This window comes from Aulonocara stuartgranti (genome assembly GCF_965226115.1).
Source record: "Aulonocara stuartgranti genome assembly, chromosome: 2".
Taxonomy (NCBI): domain Eukaryota; kingdom Metazoa; phylum Chordata; class Actinopteri; order Cichliformes; family Cichlidae; genus Aulonocara; species Aulonocara stuartgranti.
Window position 1 is genome coordinate 22180042 of NC_138940.1, and position 23590 is coordinate 22203631.

Here is a 23590-nt window from a genome sequence, read left to right on the forward strand (position 1 = left end):
AATGCAGCACCAAACGGTGACAGAACCTCCACTAATAGCTGTTTGGTTCTTTGCTAAGTTGTCTGTGAAGTGCAGGCACCACCCTGTTTCATCTCTTGAATGCTCGAATGATTCATAGGTCAGTGCCAGGTACCTTAACAAACAAACAAACAAACAAACGAAAAACAATATAATCTGAAAATGATCAGGCACAACGACTGGACTGAAGTGAGCGAATATCAGCCTAATATCCAAACCACAGCTTCAGAAAGCCTGAAAGACAACTGCTGCCTACAGACCGATCAGCGACAGCCCTGCCTGAATAATAAATATGGGAATTATCATGAACACGCCCCCCATAAAAGCTCAGTCTCCGCCTACAGCCTCTCAGATTTGTTTGGTAATAGCCTCTTGTATAATCGCTGCTTAACTGAAAATCGATTTTTGTGTGAAGAAAACAAACACGGCTGTTATTTAAGTGAGCGCAGACTGGACATCGGTCCTTTCAGTCGGTGACAACACCCGGGGCCAACATGGTGGTCATATTGCGCTGTTGCCCGCTAATCCAGTGGCTGTCGCTGGCCGTTTTGCTGGGCTCGGTTGTCGGACTCGGTGAGGACCTCGACCGGCCTCTCTTAGGGCCCCCCGGCTCTTCTATCCGGGTCCACGAGTCCGACCCAGGTCTTAAGAAGGCTCTGGCCTTTGCAGAGGAGCGATACAACCGGGTCTCCAATGCGATGCATCTCCGCAGAGTCAGCCGGGTCATCTCTGCCAACAAACAGGTATAATTATTATTGGTGGCTTTCCTTCTGATTTCATAATATTTATTCAAGATATTTTGGTCTTCTAGTGGACTTGCAAAGAACGGTTAAAGTATTGTTTGTCGATTTATCTCATTGTAATAAGCGTTGTGTATGCTCGGTTTTTTGTAAACAAGTGCGCTGCTGGAGGGTCGTCATTTTAGCTAAACACAGGCCGGAAAAAGGGGCGACGTACCTTCAAAGTAATAGCGTAAACGTTTTTGCTGCGCTGGTCAGCAAGGGATTAGATTATGCTTAAACAAAAAACAAACAAACATGTATTCCTATTTATTTAAAAATTTCAAGAGGTTTCAACTTGGAGAACAGCATTTATTATTTTATTTTACCTATTTTTATTCTCAAGCGTTCAAGATAAGATTTTATGCGCGGTTTATTGCAGCCGGAAGTTATGTCCTTGACTTTAAATTAACAATGTCTCCGCAGTGTGGCTTGTTTGGAGCATAACGAGCGCCCATAAAACAATAACACGCATTATATTTTATACCACGTCTAAATAAAAATCTTTATTTATACCAAGATTTTGTGTCTTTAAATTAAAAATGTCCGAATGTTTGTGTGTTCATCTGTATTCCAGCTGGTTAAAGGGATCCGTTACACTTTAACAGTGGAGCTGAGTAACACTCAATGTAAGAAGTCCACCATGCTCAGGACATGTGACTTCTATCCCGAGTTAAATCAACTCAAGGTAGGTTGTGTGTGCGTGTGTGTGTGTGTGTGTGTGTGTGTGTGTGTGTGTGTGTGAGTGAGAGAGAGAGAGAGAGATAGCTCTTGTGATAAAAATTAAGAAGCAGAGAGAATGTGTTATATGAGTTTATATTTAAGAGAAAAAAAAGCTCTCTGTGTGTGTGTGTGTGTGTGTGTGTGTGTGTGTGTGTGTGTGTGTGTGTGTGTCCAGCTGTGTATTGATTTTTTTTATTGCGCCAGTTTTGCTGGTTTTGATCTTGTGACTCAACCTTGACTTGGAGTGATCTCTCTTATGCCTCATTCACGCTTGCATTCATTTACAGTATTGACTCTTTTTTTCTCTTTGTTCCTGTTTTCTTCCCAACTAAAAATATCTAAGTTATAAGTAAATCTATAAATGGGGCTTTTTACAAGAGACCCAAACCTACACATAACAGCTGTTATCGCTTTTCCTCTAATTTATTTTTGTTTTTATGTCTCAGACAGAAGTCTGCGTCTTCGAGGTGTGGGACATCCCTTGGCAGGGGGCGTCAACCTTGCTCAAACAGAAGTGCCAGCCCAAAGGTCAGTCAGCAGCCAAACAGACTCATCATCCAACATTTAAGATTCACAACCACCCATTATGGAAGTCATATGGTAGACATTTATAACTGAACACCATAGTTGCGGCTCACTTGGTCTTCTCTTACAGTGCTGTTAAAAATACACTGATTATCTTATCATCCAAAAACACATCAACAAGTATTTTTTAGACCTTTTTTACCCCCCAAAAAACACAATAAAAGAGTTCAGCATTTCTGTTCTATGATAATAACTTAATCATGATATTTCTGACCACATATAGAGAAAACTCCTTTTAAAATGCATTTATTTCTACTGATTGTCAGTGAACTTTCCTAGCAACCCACATCAGCCAGTCAGGCCATGAGATTTTTTTTTACATGCTTGTTTTACAAAGAGATAAATGAGGTGGAAGGTTGAACAAAGGAGAAATTGACATTTTTGCATTTGATGTTGCAAATATGTTGATTTTATGTTGTTTTTTGTATTTTTGTTGTTTCTTTCTGTCATATTTATCAGCTTGAAAATCGTCCGTGAAAATTGTGAATTGCAGCAACCTGCATGACAGTTTGACTGACTGATTTAAGTGTTAAATACTCTCACACTTCCCATTGTCTTCCTGTGTTTCATTTCTCTTATCAGTTGAATTTGAAGTAGAAGAGAGCAACAAGGTAGAGGATCCATCCACCAGCCAGCCTCTGGAGGTAAAATTAATGTCAGGCTCTACAGCTACAGGCCTGTGGTTTTATCTGCCTGTCTGCTTGTTTGTTTAAACTGTTCTAATCGATTTAGATTTGAGATCGAGGCTTTCTGTCGTTGATTCTGTGTGTGTGTTTGCATTAGGAGTCGGTGGAGCTGCTGGGCCGGTTTAAAGAGTTCATGACTAAGTACAATAAAGTCTACAGCAGTCAGGAGGGTGAGTGACTGAATCTCATTCATACCACGTATGGACATTGTGTCACATTCCTGTCAGAGCTGCAGGTTTTTGAACATGTTTTCATAATGTTCACATTCTTTTTTCATGATAGCGCTTTAGCCTGCATTTGCAGCTGGCACAGTGGACTGTGTTCACAGACAGTGATTGCAGGAAGTGAGCCTGAGCCCGCGCAGTGATTTCCATGATAGAATCATCATGTCTGTTTTTAGTGCAGTGCTGCCTCAGGACTAAAAATCACAGGCATCCAATGCTATTTTTGGTCTTGTCCTTTGTGCTCAGAGATTTCTCCAGATTCTTTAAATCGTTTGATATCCTGTCCCTTAGATCATCAGATATTCACAGTCTTCACATTTTTTTGTTAGGGAACATTCTGATATTTTTCCACAATTTGTAGATGTAGTTTTTTGCTGATTGGTGAACCTCCGTCTCTCTAAGATGCTCTTTTTATACCCAGTCATGTTACTCACCTGTTCCCAGTTAACCCAATTACTTGCAACTTGCAAAATGTATCGCCAACTGTTTTCTTTTAGTACCAATTACTTTTCCAGTCTTTATTTTTTTACTCTGTCCCAACTTTTTTGACACATTTTGGTGCCATCAAATTCAAAGTGAAATATTTAATGTCTCAGGTTAAACATCTGATATGTCTCTTCTCTTGTTCGCACTTTAGAAACAAAATTAAATTCAACTGAAAATGAAAAAAATGAAAGGCTTTTAAGCAGAATCTTTTATGAATATGTGCTTTTGACCCTTCACCTTGCAGAAGTGGACCGCCGTTTGCGCATCTTCCACGAGAACCTGAAGACTGCTGAGAAGCTCCAGGCTTTGGATCAAGGTTCAGCTGAGTATGGAGTCACCAAGTTCAGCGACCTCACCGGTACGTAACTGTGAATGCACGTCCACAGTTTCTGATGAGAGAACGCCTCTTCTGCTTTCCACGTGTTGCTTCAGCTTAAGAAAACAAAGTGAAATATCCTTCTGCTTTTCTCCAGAGGAGGAGTTTCGCTCTACATACTTAAACCCACTGCTGAGTCAATGGACTCTCCATCAACCAATGAAACCAGCTACTCCCGCCAAAGGCCCCTCGCCTGACAGCTGGGATTGGAGGGATCATGGAGCTGTCAGTCCTGTTAAGAACCAGGTGCCAACAAACAGAGTTCATTATGGGGCGGTCACCCTAAAGAGCTTGTTGGTAGCGATTAAATTGTACACCGTGCCCACTTTATGCTTATTAGGGTGTGTTTTTTTCTCCTGCAGGGAATGTGTGGATCTTGCTGGGCATTTTCTGTCATAGGCAACATTGAAGGCCAGTGGTTCCTGAAAAATGGAACGTTGCTGTCACTTTCCGAACAAGGTGACACAGAAAAGTAGCACAGATGATAGAATTAATCAGGGGTTTTCAAATCCAGCATAAAGTCTTGACATGCTTGAGTACTGATTTGTTCTTCACAGAGCTGGTTGACTGTGACGGGCTGGACCAAGCGTGCAGAGGCGGGCTTCCATCAAATGCTTATGAAGCTATTGAGAAACTGGGTAGAACTAAGATTTTATTCTGTGTTTAGCAATAAGTAAAAGCAGAGAGATGTTTTTACTGATAACACAAGCAGATTTTTCCTTAAAGTGCTTTCTTATAATCTTTGCCCCTCGTGTGGTTAAGGGGGTCTGGAGACTGAAAGTGACTACTCCTACACCGGGCACAAGCAGAGGTGTGACTTCACCACCGGGAAGGTGGCCGCCTACATCAACAGCTCCGTGGAGCTGCCCAAAGAGGAGAAGGGTGAGCACACAGTGGTTTAACTGCATGGACATGTCCATGATTTTTATCTTATTCTAACTGTAGTGAGTCTGTTTGAAACTAAGGGTTGTTGAATTGACTCATTTTGATTTATTTTTGTATTTTTTCCTTCTCAGAGATTGCTGCTTGGCTGGCTGAGAATGGGCCAGTCTCTGTTGCTCTGAATGCTTTTGCAATGCAGGTAGGAGTTTTTTTTAAGAAGTTAAATCACTCCTCAAAACAACAAGAAGCAAAGCAGCTCAGTCGTTGCGCAGTGTTTATTTTTAAGAGGATGAATTCTTTTTGTTTTCTTTGTTTTTTAGAAGTACTTGAAGAAGTTTATAGTGTAGTCAAAATCAGAGAAGGGTATCAGTGAGTATGTGATAAATAATAAGTACTGATTTGTAAACAACTGGACACGAATAACTTGAGCTTATTATTCAATATTACTGAAGTATATTTGTGACTAACTAAACAGCTCAGTCTCTAACAATCCTCTCTTTAAAGATGTTTTGGGGTCAGCTTGAAATTAAGATGGAAATGTAAAAGTGAGGTCAGAGGTCAAATGTGATGTGATATTTAGATGCAAACATACTGTGATAGTTAGAATCCCCATTTATCATTCTATTGTCTTATATAAGAGTATAAAAATACATTGTCATTATTAACAATGGCAATCAGAAACTGAGTTTTAAATTAATGTGACCCCACTCTACAAGCCTACAAAGTTTTACCAGAATGAAACGAACATCAGCTCCTCAGTGGAGGTGTCAACTAGGAGTGGAATAAAAATATCAATAGAATATGTCACGTTGCCTTCTTGTGTAATGTTGGTTTATATGTTACTGATTTATTAAAACATTCCTAACCCCCACCAGTTTGACTTATCAGAGTCAGTACTTGGTGGTGGTGCTTATCAAACAGCAAAGTCGTATGTAGATCATTTTCTTGCATGTGTATAGTATCATGGGCAGTGTATTGTTACTGTATCATATCAGGAGTGACATATTTCCTGCCCAAATAATAGCAATAATAGCTTCCTACCATGGAAGCACAGCATGAGTGGAGGTCTCTTTTTTCCCTCTTGTACCTTCCCGTTGTTGTGTACATTTCAGTGTTTTTCTGTAACGCTACCGATCTCCGACTTGTAACCCCGTGTGATGTTTGTGTTATGAGTGTAAGGTCGGGGGTGTTTCCATCTCGCTGCAGGACAACCTGCTAGTGACAAATAAAAAAAGCTGTTTCATTCATTCATTCATTCATTCATCTAAACTGGACATAAACGATAATAAAGATAATAATCTTAAGATACATGTTATTCTTACATTATCTTGAATATCATTTCATTCCCTCCAGTTTTACAGGAAGGGCATATCTCACCCTCTGAAGATTTTCTGCAACCCCTGGATGATCGACCACGCTGTGCTGTTGGTGGGATACGGAGAACGTAATTTTTTTGTTTTGTTTTTTTGTCTTAAATATTTGCCCAGTTTCTGGAAAGTATAGACACATCTTTTTGCCTCGTTTGTCAACAATGTTTCCCCCCTGTGTTCTCAGGTAAAGGTATTCCCTTCTGGGCCATCAAAAACAGCTGGGGGGAGGATTATGGAGAGCAGGTGAGACAGCACGACCTTTAGAACACTTATCATTCTAAAAATCTTTCATTTGAAACCAACTACATGACTGAGGATCACCGACATAAAGCACCGTTTTCATAATAGAAGTGCTGATCCGTGCACTAGGCTTTACAAAGCTGACTGTTGTTTCATAGCATAATGAAAAAATGAGTTCTGTTCATGTACAGCTGTGAGGGAGTGAGTGTTAATTTGATTTTTCTCCTTCACACAGGGTTACTACAACCTCTACAGGGGCTCCAATGCATGTGGGATCAACAAGATGTGCTCATCTGCTGTAGTCAACTGAACCCCTAACACACACACACACACACACACACACACACACACACACACACACACACACACACACACACACACACACACACACCATCATCACTTATCCAGAATGCACAAGAGCTCAACACGCACACATGTGAAGTCCTGCTGATGTTTCTTCTCCGTTAGACCAAACCAGTGTTTTACCAGCTCTAATAAAGCTAGCTTTGATGTGATACTGAAACTTTCCAGTAATTTTAAATCAAGATTACATCTGCTTTTTCTGTTAGTCCTGAAGCTTGGTTAAAATAATTAATGTGTTTAAGGTAACAGCTTATAAGTCATCTTTACTTACAGTAACAGAGCCCATGCTCATAGTGGTGAGCTGATGGTATGTGCTTCAAAGAGTTTTTGAAAAACAAGGCTTTGATTCTGAAGTGATTTACTGCACAAACTCAGTTTAGTGCAATGTAATTGCAATAATAGCTGTATAACAGTGAGAAATGAATGATGGGAGTTGAATTAAAAAAAAAGTGTGAAATCTAGTTGTTTGTTATTTTATGATCTACCTATCCATTTTCTTCTGCTTATCCAATCCACGGTCACTGGGGGACGCTGGAGCCTATCCCAGCTGCCATGGGGGAGAAATGAGGTAAACCCTGGACAGTCTGTCACAGGGGTAACACAGAGAGACAGGCAACCTTTCACTGGAAATTTAGAATCACTGATTCACCCAAGTGCATGTCTCTGGACTGTGGGAGGAAGCTGGAGAACCCACAGATGCTCAAGAAGAAAATGATGGGTTCAAACCCAGAACCTTCTTGCAGCAGTGCTAACCACCACACCACTGTGCTGCCCTATTTTATTATAAAGTTTTTCATGTGCACTGAAACTATAAACTGGTTGACAGTACAATTAAAGCATTACTTTTTATAATTTATTTAGTGCATATATAATAACTTTAACCATAAGGCAAAATTAACTTCAAATAACTACAGCGGCCTATAAAGGGAGAAAACATTTTAACCTGTTTATGATTTTAAACGGTATGTTGGGAAGAAGCAGGACAAACACAATGTAGGAAAACACTTTGAACGATAGAGGAGCAACAACGTTCGTGTTCTTGAATGTTCCTTTAATCAAAACAACCTCATTTTCCCACAATGCCAAGGGAAGGTAACGGAACAGCTGGTCTTTAGCAGTAGCTTCTAAAATAAGAAACAAAAGTCGTCGTAAGTTAGTGATATAATCTTACGGTGAATTACAATGAATCCTGAAGTTCATTTACATAAATTTAGTCACATTTTAACCAGTCATTAAAAGGGCTTTTAGCGATAAAATGAACATTTTACACGTATGGAATTTTTATTTTGAAAATATACCCCACTTGACATCGGAAGTGTAACGTTCCCTGTCTTTCCCCGCACTGTGGACTGAAAACAAGAACGCATGTCATTCCATTTTTTTTTTGACTGAATATTTCAGGTTCTTTTTGTACACGAACGTATACCTGCTGCTCGGAGACAGATTCTGCGTCAAAAAGACAAACAGCCACTCCTGTCTTTCTTTCAAGGTAGTATTTAACCTGCTAATGTGGAGACAGCTAATGTTAGCCTTTTCCGCTAAGTTATTATTCGTAAGCAACTACTTACTGTTTAGAAGAAAATTGGCAGAGGAAGTTTAAATTATTAAGGTACACAGAAAGTTTTATAGACGTTTATAAAGAAAGGTCTAGCCTTTAAATGTGTCTTTAGTTAACTAGAACTTTCGACCCACTCTTTCTTTCTCAGCTGGCGAAGGAACGTGAAGGCTGTCGGTTATAATGTCACAGGCCACTAAACGCAAACACGTTGTCAAGGAGGTTCTTGGAGACTTTGTCACACCCACAGAAAACCAGCAGATCGTAAAGGTAAACTTTGTATAAAGTTCCCTGTATTTCCTACATACTACAACATTCACATTTTAGTAATCAGCAGCATACACTGGATACTTGTGTACTTAGGTACAGATTGGAAGTACAGGTAAGACCCCCATTTAACTCCAGAGCTGCCTTAAAGTGGACATGTAACACCACTTGTAGAAAGGCTTATTTACACTGTGGTGCCCTGCTCAAACCCAAACATTAACGCTAACAAGTGGATTTTTTCTGTTTCAGTGCAGGTATTTAAAAGTGCAATGGCAGGGAGAGCCTTCAGCTTTCAGGCTCCTCTTCCGTGGAATCAGTTTCCAGTTTGGATTCAGGAGAAAGATGCCCTCTCTACTTTTAAGACTAGCATTAAAGCTTTCCTTTTCATATATAGATATAGTTAGGGCTGAATCAGGTGACTGCAATAGATCTAGGCCTCCAGGGGCTTCAAAGTGTTTCTTCCTCACTCAGTGTTTTCACCCACTGTGTTTATACACCACCAGTGAATCATTAGTTATTACTATTCTCTTGATCTCTTCCCCAGTGTCTTTTTCTCTTTCTGCCTCCCCTCTCCCCCGATTGCAGCAGATGGCTGCTCCTCCCTGAGCCTGGTTCTACTGGTGCTTGCTCAAAGGGGGTCATTTGATTCTTTTCTCTCTATTATTGTAGGGTCTCTACCTTACAATATATGGCACCTTGAGGTGACTTTCCTTGTGATTTGTTGTTATTTAATGTAAATAAAATTGAACTGAATTGTCCAGTTTTGGTGAGCCTGTGCAAATTATAGCCTCAGTTTCCTGTTCTTAGCTGACACCTGACCCAGTGTGGTCTTCTGCGGCTGTAGTCCCTTTACAACAAGGTTTGATATGCTCTGTGTTCAGAGATGCTCTTCTGCACATTGTGGTTGTAACGAGTGGATATTTAACTATTCTCTGTAAATTGTAGCGATAATTGTGTCTCACATAAGCAGTTTCTGAAAATATTTAGACCAGCTTGCTGACACCAACAACCATGCCACATTCAGTGTCACTTAAATCGCCCTTCTCCCCCATTCTGATGCTCAGTTTTAACTTCCGCAGGTTGTCTTGACCATTTTCACACACCTAAGTCCATTGACCATCCTCTGCAACATTTTACATTAACAAGCAGTTGAACAAGTGCACCTCATAAAGTGGCTGTTGAGTGTATTTTTCTGATTCCATGTTTCCTCTGCTTCTTCACTTTTACAGGTAACTGGGAGCCGTGGTAACAACCTACATGATGCTGTAACAGCTCAGGGTGAGACCTTCTTGGTGAGCATGCCCACCAAGTTCCGCAAGAACATCTGGATCAAGAGAGGTAAGCAATGGAAAGGGAAGTTACGTGTTTAAAAGTTTGAGTAATAATCCAGTGACAGCTGGTGGCAAATATTATTTAGTGGCTTGTGGCACAGACGTTCATGCTGCACCGTGTGTGCTGCTGCCCACAACAAAATTGGGGTGCTTTTTGTGGGCTTACTAGTTAGTTTACACTTTTGATATTTCACTGCACCTTACTTGCTGGAGACTTATCAGCTGCACATCCATAATGTATACAGTACAGTGAACCTCGTTGTCATGGTGTTCATTGCCTTTTCAAAACAAAAGAATAATATATATCGTAGTGCAAACATATAAGTTAGTAATGTGATCTCCCGCTAGCTAGTACTGGTCTAAATAAGACCCCCATTTATGTTCATTCATTTAAATTTCATCTTCTCACTCCAAAGGTGACTATGTGATTGTGGATCCTATTGAAGAAGGAGAGAAGGTGAAGGCAGAGATCAGCTTTATTCTCTACAAGGATCACATTCAATACCTACAAAAACAGAACCTCTGGTAGGTGGGAACACACTGCACAACCTTTACGTTCCTCGATCAGCCTCATTTGTCACATGTTTTGCACTTTTTACATTTTTTTCTTGTCTCCAGGCCAGAGGGCTTTATGGACGAGCATTCGACGCAGGATAAGACAAAGAAAAAGCTGGAAAAGGACGAGGACGAGGATGCTAGCGATTCTGAAGATGACGATAGCGACCTCTTTGTAAACACTAACCGCTGTAACTATCAGTACAGTGAAAGTGAGGAGGAGGAGGAGGACGATAGCGAAGAGGATGAGGACAGGGATCAGGACAAAGAGAAAAGGAGGGAAAATGCCTCATAGCAGCAGCACTGAGGACACGGACAATCAGGAGTTGTGAAACAGATGCGACAGCATGCTCCCCTGTATTGCTGTCATCACTGACTGACGCTATGATGATCTGAAGCAATGGTCCACCTGCAACAGCGCCCTCTGCAGTTCATGTACTGAATGGCTGGGCTCATTCAATGTATTTAGTAATTCCTGCTTGTTTTACAAATCTGTGAGATTAAAATGTATCTGAAATTTAACATGGGATACATTTCTAGTGTTTTTTTCTGATGATAGGTCCATTGCACATCACTGGTACCTTATATAAAAGGGCACACAGTATATTTGTACGATGACGTTAAATTTATGCAACCTTTTCCGTAGAAACCTGTTTAATTTTGCTGCCAAAGAAAATCCAAATGTCCTATTGGTGCTGGATATGGTTCTAAAAATTATTGTATCAGCTTGAGTTACAAATGAAAGCTGTTTTATTTTCATCTTATCCAGCAGCAAAAGTTAATTTGTGAAATGACTGAAAAGCTTTTGAAATGGAATAAATCCCAAGCAGAGTATGCTTATGTCACACTGACTCGATATCTTCCTGTGCATGTCTCCATCTTGCCGGATTCAAGACTTAATCCTGAATGCATTTCATTATTACGCAGTCAAGCAGCCATCTCCTCCGGAAAAGGTTGTGTAGATGTCACACTAGCATATCTGGAAAAAAAACTACAATATATGGATTCTCAGAAATTACATCACAGTGTCGTCAGCGCACAGAAAATTCCTACTGCAAGCGGAACCAGTCCCACGCCTTTTTGGCTGACTCATTTCTTCCCCCAAGGTGTGAGAAAACTTCGTCATAACTCACATGACATTGAACAGAAGAGAGATGATTCCTGTCATTACAATTTTGCTCTCACTGAGTAACTGCACAATGAAAGCATCTATGTCGTATTTTGACAAAAATAATTTTAAATAAGAATGTACACTCAGTTTTTTCAAAAGCCCATGAATACCTGAAATGTATCCTACAATAATTATATCAAATAATACATGTAGTGAAACACTGCGCACTAATCTATAGATGAATTAAACACTGCGGTCATACACACGAACTGCTGAAGGAGCTTTATTGGATTTAACGCTCCACTTTGTGACAGTGCACAAAACTGGAGGAGAACAGACCTGTTTTTCCTCCCTGTCAAGGACGGGAAACACCAACCAACTCCACCTTTGCCTGACGCCTTTAGCCTCAGTGTTTGGATGAATGCCAATCTCTTATTTATCGCCTAAAGTTTAATACTGTAGTCCACTATCAGTTGGATTTTAATTCCACTTGTAATGGGATGAGATTGTTTCAGTCTTGATCATTTATGAACTCAGACATGAAAATCCAGATATATATTACAATAAAACAGATATCACATTTGTTTGGTTTGTTTTGAGCCTTGGCACTGCAAAACTAGCTCAGCTGCTGTAACCTGAAACTCGAATACCTGTTGTCTTGTTTAACTCATTCAATTCAATTCAGTTTTATTTATATGGTACGGTGGCCCTGAGAGGCCGAATGGACTGCAACTTAAGAAAACACCAGCAATAAGAAAAATGCTGCAAAAGCACACAAAACACAACGGAAATAGGAAAAAAAAACAAAAAACAAAACAGAAATAGGAAAAAACTGATTTCCTAAAGCACAAGGGAAGTGTTCCTGGGAGACACCTCTGGCAAAACCAGGTTCAGGGGCAGGTAGGTACTCTCGTGTACTTCATCTAGCTGTTCAGAAATTACTGACAGCATGATAGCATTTAGCATCAGCTCCAGAGGCGGAGGCAGACATTTGATACACCCGGGGCTTAGCCCTAAAGGGTAGTATGCATGTGGGATTGGGGGGGTTAGAAATGACTGAAAGATTAATAATAATAATAATAATAACAGATTGGATTTATATAGCGCTTTTCAAGGCCACTATTCTTTCACTCTCACATTCACACACTGGTGGAGGCAGCTACAGTTGTAGCCACAGCTGCCCTGGGGCAGACTGACAGAAGCGAGGCTGCCATATCGCGCCATCGGCCCCTCTGGCCAAAACACCAGTAGGCGGTAGGTGAAGTGTCTTGCCCAAGGACACAGCGACCAGGACAGAGAGCCTGGGGATTGAACCGGCAACCTTCCGGTTACAGATGCGCTTCCCAACCCCTTGAGCCACGAACATTTTTTTACTGTACAACATCAATTTAGAGTAAACTTGGTTTTTTTTGGATAAATAAATGTTGAAATATCTTTTGAATTAGTTAAATGTCAGAATAAAGAGAGACAGAGATCTGTCTATTTTTTATCACTTTCATTAAATTTAGGAGTACATATACACTAAGTTTATTGTTAATTAATAAGAAAACTCCAGACGATTCCATCCTGAGCTGAAGAAGCTTCTGATAGGTTAGTAGAGTCCATGTGAGTAAATTGGTGGCACAGCTGTGGATGCATATAAGGCAAAACACAGAGCCTGTTTCTTTAAAATGGGAAAATCAAGAGATGTCAACAAAAGACCAGGAAAAGAACTGTGGAGCTCCATAAGTGTGGCTTAATTTTGAATACAATTTGGTGCCATATAGAAATACAGATAGTTTCTCTCTTTACTCTTAAAGTTAACAAATGTGTTTTTTATGTTTATCAATCTAAAAAAAAACAAAAAACATTTAGTCTGATTTGATGTTACAATTAAAAAAGTGTTTCTGTTTTTATCTGAAGAGTTTGTAAATATCTGGTTTCAACTGTATATTTGATGATGTTGGTGTTTGGCTTGATTTTCAGCACAAAGAGGGAGAGAGAGAAACAGAGAGGGAGAGAGAGAATGAGGACAGCACAGAGATGGAACAAGAGCAGGTGAGACACACATGTTAGTCAAATGGTCGTTTACCAAAAGTATCACTGTATCATAGGTCCTCATGTATCTCGTACCTAGTGTTTCTTTTTAGGTTTGTTATTTTTCAAATTCTATATTTATTAAGTTATGCAGGCTTGTTTGCACAACAAGGCTAAATAATTATATAAACTTTTGTGAATCTACATAGTGGACTTTGGTAGAATTAAAAAATAAGTGTAGTGCAGGTCTATGATGATTTTAGTGCTCATTTAGTTCTGATTCTGGTTCTGTCTTGGTTAAATCCTAAATAGTCCTGATTTTGAACTGTTGTAGTCCTGTTTTAACTCCGGATCAGTTCTGGGTCTGGTTGAATTGGGGTTTAGTCCTCGCGTCTTGATGCAGCCCCGTCTGAGCTGGTTCATACCAATATTAGGGGGGATTTACGCACAGTCGTAAATTCCCACAGTGCACTATGTGCTTCGAATATTGTGTGTAGTTTTTGTTTTATACAGTGCTGTTTGTGAGACAATGACCCCACCTCATTCCCTCATACTTCCTACTATATCCATTTTGCAGGCATTCAAACTTTGCATTATTGCATGCTTAAAGTAAGCAAGGATAGTCAAAGTTTAACAAACCAGTCTGCAAGGTATTTTAATTTCATAGTACAAACAGGAGCATGAAAGAAATGAAAAAAGATATTTAAAAATAATGTAATGCTTTGCAAATTATTATTAAAGTGCTAGTCATTCACATTATTCAGTGTTTTAAATATAAGTGAGGAACATAGACTTATGAAGTGAAAAAATAAATAGTAGACACAGTGACTGTATGTTTGTAAGTTTTCTCCCCAACAAACACAACAATGTCAACGAAACGTTTTACACCATCAAACGCACCTGCGGTAGCACCCAAAGGCAGAGGACGATGCTATTGCTAACCATCGCACAAAATGTTGGACTTCTGGACATGCTAAAGGAAGGTAGAAGTTACCGTATTTTTTGGATTATGAGGCACATTTAGTGAAACAAAATCCCGTGTTCTGGACCTGAAAACAGGGTTTGATCTTTGGTTTCATTCTATGATACTGGACTTATTTTTCTACGAAGGTTTGAACTTTGAGAGTGTTTAAACTAGAGAGAAAAGTGTGAAAATGTCCATGCCTGTCTGAGAAAAGTGTATAAACTGTGTAGGGAGGGGTTTTACAGCCTTAAAACATCTATACTAATTGTAAAAAAAAAAGTTTGCTACTTCGTGGATTTCACCTATCACGGGTTATTTTTAGAAAGTAACTCCCGTGATAAACAAGGGACCGCTGTAAAGCTCTTTGTTGGACTGGTGCGAAGGGCCTGCAGGTGCTCATGGTCAGTGTTAGGTTACATCAAGTGTAGCAAGTACTTAATTTGAAGTTAGCCTAATGACACTTGGAATAATTAACCGAATTCTAACTTTAGTGTAGAGGATAGACATCAGTGAAGATAGCTTGTGAAACTGTTTACATCTTGTTGAATCCGGTTGTGTAAATCCACAAAGAGTGGCAGGTCAGCTGATCACAGTCTATACATGAAGAAAACCTACTGGAGCTCACATTAGAAATTACAGACTTGTGATTCTTTTCCCTATGTTGAGCCACTACACATAAATTACGGTTACTCCTGAGTGTCCCATTTTACTGTTTAGGTGTGGAGGCAAAGTCACCCTCTACAATGTAGGCAACAAAATGGTTATTTTTAAAAACAACAGAATGAAGCTGTCATGGGAATTAGAATTTAGATTGGAATAGTATTTGCCTTCTCATGTACTAATATTGTTTTATATTATATTAATGTAGGACAAGGTTCGGATGCCTTTTTACAAAAATGGTTATTAGAATTTTCCTTAAAGGAGTTCCTTTACATTTCCAAGCCTGTACTTTTTCCACTTAACCTTTACTGCAATCCTGTTATTCTTTATATGCAGTTTTTATGTCTCAGTGACCACTGAACTTAAACAACATATCTGCCCGTATAGCTTGCCCAGAGGCATTTCAAGGTGGCTACAAAGTGCTGGGGGTTATTTTGTTTTTCTCCTTCTGTTCAACTCTCAGAGGCACATGTCGACATTGTGCCTGTGTCTCTTTCAAGTCAGCCCAAAGTTTCACCACCTGTTTGGGGCTTCGCTTGTGGATCACTAAGATGGTGTGGTACGAACACGGGTCTTTCCCTTCATTTTTGGGGAAGTCAAACATGAGGAAGGCGTGGTTGTGCGTGGGGAAGGCATTGAGCCGAACCATGCACATCCCTACGTACACGTCATCGATGGGGAACAGGTGAACTCTTTTAGAAATTAAGTGCAGACGTCTGGTCAACTGACCCGAGTACACCAACCCTCCCCCGCCTGCATACGCGGGGTATAACCCTTTGTAGAAGCTGTGTGGGATAAAGTACTTTGAGATGTTGACTCGGTTGGGTGAAGCTGCTCCTATGACGTCCCCAAACACGAAGTTGTGCATGTTCTTCTTCACATGCGGCTTCTCCATCTGGATCTGGAGGTAGGTTATCAGTTTTGGTGTGTTGACAAAGATGTCATCATCTCCTTTGAAGACAAAGTGGGTCTGCTTGCAAGAGTGTGAGAACCAGCTCCAGAAGAGCACATCCTTCAAGGTGAGATTGAAAAATGTATCCTCAAAGTCCCACTGCAGAATATCTCCATAGAGCGTACTCTCCAACTTGAGTAACGCAGACACATCCACACCCGGTTCTTTGGTGTTTTGCTTGCCCAGCAGGAATACCCTGCGGACATAGGCTCCACCATTATCTCTGCCACTGCCATTTATCTTCTGTCCTGCCACCCATCCCACCTGGCCCCAGGTCTGCCGAATAGCCTGTCGGTTGTTGAAGTTATCCAGTGTTGTTTTGATGGCGAAGAGAATCAGAGGGTCCTCCCGCTCTTTTCCCTGAGCTCCACATTCTCCACCTGGCTGGAGGAGAACCGGGTAGTCTCTTGTCTGCATGTACTTGGTGAAGTCTTGCACCTGTTGTGGTAGCTCGTCAACATTATATGTCATGTTGTTGAGTCTGCGAACTGCAGAGAAACTCTTCTTCAGCAGGAAATCATCAAAGCTGATATTCTTCATTAATCCCTTGGCTTCGTGGGGGTGCAGGATGGGGTTAAATTGACGGTCAACGACCAGCTGGAGCTGGTTCCAAAAAGCCTTTTTCTGACATTGGTTCTCCCAGAAAATTTTAGGGAGTGAGACGAAGATCTTATTTCTTAAAATTCCATTGGCCACAAAATGAGAACTCTTCGGCATGATTTCACTCGCTGGTGCTGTCATGCTCCTCATGCTCATACACACCGTGAGACCAACGTAGACAAAGAGCAGGGCCAGGAAGATGCAAGGCGTGCACACACAGATTAACACCCTGCGCCAGCGAAAGTAACACCGTGCCATTCAGCTGCAAATACACAAACACCAAGTTACACTGAAGAAATCTGACATCTGACAATTTCTGAGTTTCAAAATATAAAACAATTATTAAATGTACAATAGTGGATTTATGTGTATCTGGATCGAGAGGCAAAGCTCCGCAGAGAAATGAAGTGAAGAAGCATGAGGAAATGGAAGATTTGCAAAAGAGAGATGAACTAAGACCATATGTAACAGTGATCTCACAAACGAGTGCGTAAAATAGATTTTAGCTGAGTTCTTTTTGATCACATGATGATTAACAGCCAGTATAATTGGCTCATTTGGCATGTAAGCATTGAGATGCAAAGCAATTTTTTTCTGGTCATTTCAAAGCCATGCGCAATCTTGACTCCACCAATCAAAAACCATGTGCTTTGATTGAAATTTAGTAGTGTGGTTTTTAGCAGATAATTATCACAAGTTCAAAAGGAACGTTTATTTAGAGTTAAATTTAGTCACACTTTGAGGTATGAAAAAGAGTTAAGCACATTTTTATTAGCAGATAAACAAACGCAGTCTACAAATTCCTTGTGTTAACAAGAAACTGAAAAGATGATGTCATTTTAAAAAACTTACCTTCTTAGGTCTAAATCAGTGACAGCCCAAACTTCACTATTCCTAACTCTAACTCCTATTCTGACCCGAGCCAATAAGAAGATGTCATTTTTGGCTTTTATTATATTGTTTTCCCATTGAGGGTAGAAAGAAAATCATAATTTTAACAAACAAGCATAAAAAAATCACAGTTTTTCTAAAAACTCTGTTTTGGTCTCTTCCCAAATATAGAGGTTAGGGTTACCATGACTTCAACCCTAAAAGGTTTAATGAAGCTGTTGATGTCAGCAGTTTTCTTTGCTTACCTGTTTTTAATGAAGGCTTTCTATTTCACGGAATAATCACATAGTTGTTGTTATCTAGTTGAGGAGCGTTGTCCAGCACAGTTTTGTCTCATTTAGTCTGAGTAAACTCTCTACTCAAGAATTAAAGATAAAATACAGTGAGTCAGTCTATCAGGAAGGTTTCCTCTGTAGCTGAAGCTCCTCCTTTGAGCCCTCTGGCTGAGGAGGCTGCTTCAGGTTCTGCCGAGCAGCATGGATACACCCACTTGTGAAACGAAGAGAAATTCCACCCACAAACAATGGGAAACACATCAATGTGTTTCATAAGAAATGAAGACGATACAAAACTAATAACATTTATCAGTGACTCAGCTGTTGGTGTCACTACCCCAGAATCACAGAGAAAATACTATGTAAAACATATCAGTGTGGGTGTGAAACTTCACTAGTTCATTCAGTTCATCTTGTGCACATGAATAACCAGACATCAGTTTGGAAACAGAACTTCCTTCTGTGCCGCCCTACATCTCCACCTAATCTTTTCTTTGTTAACAGCTTAATTATGACTTCATCACCTGGCAATCTTTTCATGGGCAGATTCCTGTCATCCGCACACCTATCAGGTCAGACAAGAACTCTGATTAAAAACGGTTGCATTTAAATAATGTGGTGTGTCTGCAATCCTGACACTAAGGTGTTACAACAGTTGTCATGGAAAACAAGTGTGAATCAGTTTGGTTGGTGATTGTTGTCTTAGGGTTTTCCCAATCTTACCTAAACGCTCCCTCCTCAGTGTTTGTAGCAGTTTGGAGGCATAAACTGTGGCTCCTCTCTGTCTTACATCCCTACATGTACATAGTAGCAAATTATATGCATAAGATGGGATGTTTTCTGTTTCTTTGTGTGAAAATGTGTGTCATCACCATCAACATGAATCTGAATCAAAATACCTGTTTATCTGAACATCCCAGCCGGGCTCACAGCTCTTAAGCCAAAGAGCTCACAAATCAAGGTTGTTTTGTAATATTCTAGATAATATTCTTATAAAGAGTGCATATTTTCCTTTTTATTCCTTCCCTTGTTATCTCTGATCCCGTAAAAACCTCCGCAGGATTGTGACACATTGTGCCTCAAGTATTTGAAGTATTTAGGCAAAGTCTTACAAACAGTTTCAGCTGCAGCTAAGAGTACAAATGGTTGTAAATGTGTGCTGTATGTTAGTGTTAGGACCCTTTGGTCCACAGTAAGTAACTTTTGGTTCCCGGCTTCCAAACGTTTCAGAAACCTAGCTTGTTCTCGATCAACTGTAAATTAGATAATAATGGACATTATTAGTTGTTCATGTCATAATGTGGGCTGTGAATAGTGTCGGCATACCCGATTAATTAAAAACTGAGAGCTTAAATACACAATAATCATCTGATATTCTGGTAACAGACTGAAGATGTGATCGTTTAGCTCCTTGCTCCTTTAGAACAGTTAAACCTTTAGTAGTAATGAAAACTTTCCTTACTATTACAGTTGTGGATGCACGTGGTTAAGGTTTCAAAGAATGTGGTCAGTGTTTGTGTGTAAGTAATCTCTGTGAGTTGAAAGGTCCAACTGCTCCAAACCCCGTTTCCAGCTATTTTCTTTCCTGCCCTAGGCTTCAGATGACCTCAGTGAGAGTGGATATGCTTCTGATCATCTCAGACCTTCTGCTTGTTAAAGAGGCAATCACGCAGTATTTCAGTTACAAAGATGACAGGACTGTTTCAAAAATGGTAGGAATAAAGTTTTATTTTTCATATGAAGGGGTGTTTTGGATTTTTCTTCTTTTACAAGTAGTATGTTTTTGATAAAACTTGCAAAAAATCTTCTAGCATATTCCAAGAATGATGGACATGAAGAGAAGGGGATTTATTGCTGAATGTTAAAATGAGGACACGTTTTTTATTTCATTTTATTATTGTTATTATTATTATTTTTTTCACCGAGTGGAAAAAAAAGATTTGCTTGCTGCTTTTTCCATGCACCCAACTACCAGTACCACTAGGACATGCAGGGGATTTGGGGTTGAGAGGAGGGGAGGAAGATGAGGAGTAGGAGGAGGATAGGTTGGTAGGTAAAAAAGACAAACTGCTTGACAAACAAACATGAGAGGGGCTGTGTGAGTGTGTCTGTGTATGCACGGTTTTGTGTGTCTGTGTGCTCAGTGTGTGTGCTTCATTGTGGATATGGATGTACGTGCGTGAGAGAAGTACGTGTGTTCGTAAAAAAGGTGGGTGGGAAGCGCGGGGGAGGGGTGGGGTGGGGTCGAGGAGAAAGAGGGTGGGGTTGTCAACAATTCGACTAGCTCTAGAAGCACACTATCCTCACTTGCAGTAATTTCAAATCGTTTGCAAATCCCAGATTGATTACAGTGATAGTAAGACAAAACTAGCCAGACCACTGGGCCGTGAACCCAAATTGTATTTTCATATCATACGATTCCCCCTAAATCTGAGGGGATAATTTCTATATCTGTGATCCATGCATTGCCTGTGTGGGGGGAAAAAGAAAGAAAACAAAACTCTACATATTGGAAATGAAGTCTAATCGGGACACATTGTATCTAACACAGTATCATTTTCCTCAGTGAACTTCAAAGGGTCTCTCTAAGGGTCTCAGAACCTGATGTACATCTGCAGTGGAAGAATTTCTGACATGATCGGACTACTGGTAGTGTGCTGTTTGGTTTTACTCACTGGACTTAACTTTGTCTGCTAGTTGCTTCTGTAGGAGGGCGAGGAAGACGTGACGGTGAGGTTGCGATGTGGTGGGTGGAAGGGGCAGACAGAGACACACATAACAGATCATTCAGTCAGTCAGTGTGACCAAGCAAATAAAGTTCAGTTGATAAAAGGTATAGGAATGCAAATCAAGGATGCAGTAATCAGGATTATCATATACAACCGTGTGAGCTAACTAAAAAGGTAGAATCAGCCTCGGAAACTCTCTTCCCAGCAATGTGAACCCGCACATGGTGCTTCTTCCCGATCGGAGCAGCACCGTCACTAGTGTGGCAAAATGTGAGCCCACGTAGCTTTCGGTGGGATATCCTTTTTTAAAAAGAAAACAAACACATTTTTTTTTTAAAAGGAAAAAGAGCGAAAATGGGAAACCCAGAGGGAGATCCACCTTTCAGTGGTGGGGGCAGAATTCCAAGGTTACGCCCCTGCATCAGAGCGCAAACAGATGCCGTCTCTGCACAACTTCATCTTTTTAACACGGCTACACACATGCTCACTTAAACGCACACATAACTTCTTGGAGTTAAAGAAAAAAAGTAACTGAATCCGCCTACTGATTCCAAAAGTTTAATCAAACGCGTTGTTTACCGTCCTTTAGCCACAAGTAAGCGCGAGAAACCTGATAGATGGCGAAAAGAAGGGGAGTGAGGGGATGTCGATCTGACCTGCGAACTGAACTGTGACTGAGATGACGTGCGTTCTCTGCTTTGAGTCTTTTTGGCTGTGATGTGATGGGGAAGTCCTGAGACACAGTGCGGCTCTAAGCTGCTGGCATAGGAAACGAGCGGGCTAGGCAGTCCACGGGAGGCCAGAGTCAGGCTGGATTACAACTGGATTGGTTAGGTTCGGTTTGGATCGGCAGCTCCCTGGCCAATGACTGCTCACGGAGGGAGGTTCTTACAGTGCAATGGAGCTTCTGGCAGCGTGAGGATCGATGGAGAGGAGCGTGACAGTCAAACAACAGAGATCACACCCTCCACGGTGAACAGAGGCGCCAACCGAATGAGGCTTCATGAGGCGTGCAGAATGGATACAGGCACGCACACACACACACACACACACACATACAGTACACGCACACTACAACCACCACCAATGTCATGGCAGCACCCTGAATACCTACACGAGGAATCTGGAGTCACTTTCCCTCGACAACTCCCCAACGTTCCTGCTTTTACAGAAATAACAAGAAATGACTGACAGGCAGCGAACGAGGACATAAATGACCGATGTGTGTTCATCCGAGGAAACTACCCTACACATCTTGGTTGCGTCAGTGACTAAATGTCCCTGTGAAACGAGCGCATCGCGTGGGTCATACTCATGTAAACAGACACCTTTTACACAGGAGGAATCAATATTGCATGATGACATAATCAGATCACAGTTCAAAAAGAGGAAGATCCCAAATCAGAGAAACAAACCAAAGCAAAAGGAGGAAGAGGGTTGGTCTCTATAAAAACGAGGAGTCTTTATAAGAAAGGCTACAAAAACTCAATGGGACCTCCAACTTCAGCATACAGCAAAAGGCACCACAATATTATTCTATTTATCTAACTTGTGAAAAAATTGGCACGTAATTCTCTTATTTTTTTCATCTCTCATAATGCTGTAAATCAAAAAACTTTACATATAAATATCCCCTCCCCCCCGTTATAAAAAAAGTCTTTGCTGTTAGCTAGTAGACAATTTTTGCTGAAATGAAAATAAATATTTCATTTGTTTAGAATATCTGTCTGTTATACAAAATAAAAATATTTCTCCTAGGTGCAGGTCTCTAGTCCACGGGTTGTGTGTAAGAGGAAGGGGAGTGTGTGAAGTGGAGAGGGCGGGAGGTGGCGGGGGTGTAATGGTGGGCGTCGGAGGGAGGTTAAGTCTTAAAGGGGCATGTTGTCAGCCTTGGAGCGCTGCGACTGGGAGCCGCGGCTCTGCCCGTTGCTGCGCGTCCCTGGCCGACTCAGCCCGCGGTGAGTCCGTGTGTCTGCACCGGATGACGAACGGAAACCCGGGACATTTAGAGGCGGGTCCATGTTCATGTTCTGCATACTGAGGAAAGGCGTGCTCTCCCCGTGACCATCCTCTTCCTCCTCGTCCTCTTCCTCCTCTTCTGACTGGCTGAAGCTCTGTGAGCTGTAGTCCCGTAAACCCGCCGAGCGCTGTGAGATATGTCCGTTGAGTCGGTTGCGTCGCGGGCGACGCCGGCTTCTGATGGGTTCCCGTGAAGAGGCGTACTCCTGTGTCGTCTCATAAGCCTCGTCATCGGGGAGCCGGTAGGGGCTGGACGGTAGACTTCCTGTGCTCTCTGTCAGGTAGGGTCGTCGAGGACGTCGGGGCTGCCTGTATAAACTTCCATCCTGAAACAGAGAAAACACAGATTTCTTAGAATGGCTGAACAAATTTATTGACCCACTGGTGTGTTGGTCTGCCTATGCATACAAGAGAAGGCGATCCTGCTGTGAAGCCTTCAACTGAGCACACTTCACCATGTATATCAAGAGACTGCATGCTCACATGGTAGCAGCTTGCTAATCACAAGGTGGATTTGGCCTAAAACTTACACTTCAATATCCTCCCAATTTACTCACCTGGGGACCATAATTTACAACATTAAGCATTAAGTTAATGTTGTATTTTACAAGACGTAATTTTAGCAACTGAGATCATAAAGCTATAAGAAAGTTGTTTAATGATGTCATAAATCAGGAAAGATGAAGCCCCTTTTTCTTTGTACACTTCTGTTTGTAACCAGTCACCCCCTGCTGGCAATTAGAAAAAAAAAATACAGGTTTAAGGCACTTCAGGCCCTTTGGCTTTCAATCCAGTTCAGTTAATATAGCACAAAATCACAATAACAGCTGCCTCGAGGCATTTTATATTGTAAGGTAAAGACCATACAATATTATGAGGAAAACACCAACAATCAGCAGGGCCCCTTTGAGGAAGCACTTGGTGACAGTGGGA

General features: G+C 41.0%; 4 protein-coding genes across 7 annotated transcripts in view; 2 read left to right on the plus strand and 2 right to left on the minus strand.

The window, feature by feature from the left end:
- The first annotated feature begins 194 nt into the window (after window positions 1-194).
- Window positions 195-7193, plus strand: ctsf (cathepsin F). Of its 3 annotated transcripts, none has more exons than XM_082547841.1 (15): window positions 195-761; window positions 1375-1485; window positions 1967-2048; window positions 2688-2749; window positions 2889-2961; window positions 3746-3859; window positions 3975-4123; window positions 4240-4336; window positions 4435-4515; window positions 4640-4759; window positions 4894-4958; window positions 6113-6187; window positions 6314-6372; window positions 6605-6686; window positions 6733-7193. In XM_082547841.1, exons 1-14 carry the CDS (start codon window positions 513-515, stop codon window positions 6669-6671), a joined length of 1404 nt encoding a protein of 467 aa, XP_082403967.1. In that variant the 5' UTR covers window positions 195-512; the 3' UTR covers window positions 6672-6686; window positions 6733-7193. The 3 variants fall into 3 exon arrangements, with proteins under 3 accessions (XP_082403967.1, XP_082403966.1, XP_082403965.1); XM_082547840.1 differs by having other exon boundaries at window positions 218-761; window positions 6113-6203; XM_082547839.1 differs by having other exon boundaries at window positions 221-761; window positions 6113-6203; window positions 6605-7193.
- Window positions 7194-8028: 835 nt separating this feature from the next.
- Window positions 8029-10962, plus strand: eif1ad (eukaryotic translation initiation factor 1A domain containing). The gene is made up of 5 exons (XM_082547925.1): window positions 8029-8221; window positions 8439-8557; window positions 9784-9892; window positions 10302-10410; window positions 10504-10962. Exons 2-5 carry the CDS (start codon window positions 8471-8473, stop codon window positions 10733-10735), a joined length of 537 nt encoding a protein of 178 aa, XP_082404051.1. The 5' UTR covers window positions 8029-8221; window positions 8439-8470; the 3' UTR covers window positions 10736-10962.
- Window positions 10963-14194: 3232 nt separating this feature from the next.
- Window positions 14195-18120, minus strand: LOC309715058 (N-acetyllactosaminide beta-1,3-N-acetylglucosaminyltransferase 2). The gene is made up of 2 exons (XM_082547857.1): window positions 17880-18120; window positions 14195-17005 (listed from the first exon to the last, which is right to left on the minus strand). The coding sequence occupies exon 2, from the start codon at window positions 16999-17001 to the stop codon at window positions 15604-15606; it is 1398 nt and encodes a 465-aa protein (XP_082403983.1). The 5' UTR covers window positions 17002-17005; window positions 17880-18120; the 3' UTR covers window positions 14195-15603.
- A 1500-nt stretch (window positions 18121-19620) lies between these two features.
- The window catches only part of nrg2b (neuregulin 2b), a 72055-nt gene continuing 68085 nt past the window's right edge, over window positions 19621-23590 (minus strand). For both annotated transcript variants that reach the window (XM_082547778.1, XM_082547777.1), the window contains one exon: window positions 19621-22983. In XM_082547778.1, the coding sequence (XP_082403904.1) occupies window positions 22507-22983 (477 nt within the window). In that variant the 3' untranslated portion in view covers window positions 19621-22506. The remainder of the gene's footprint in view (window positions 22984-23590) is intronic.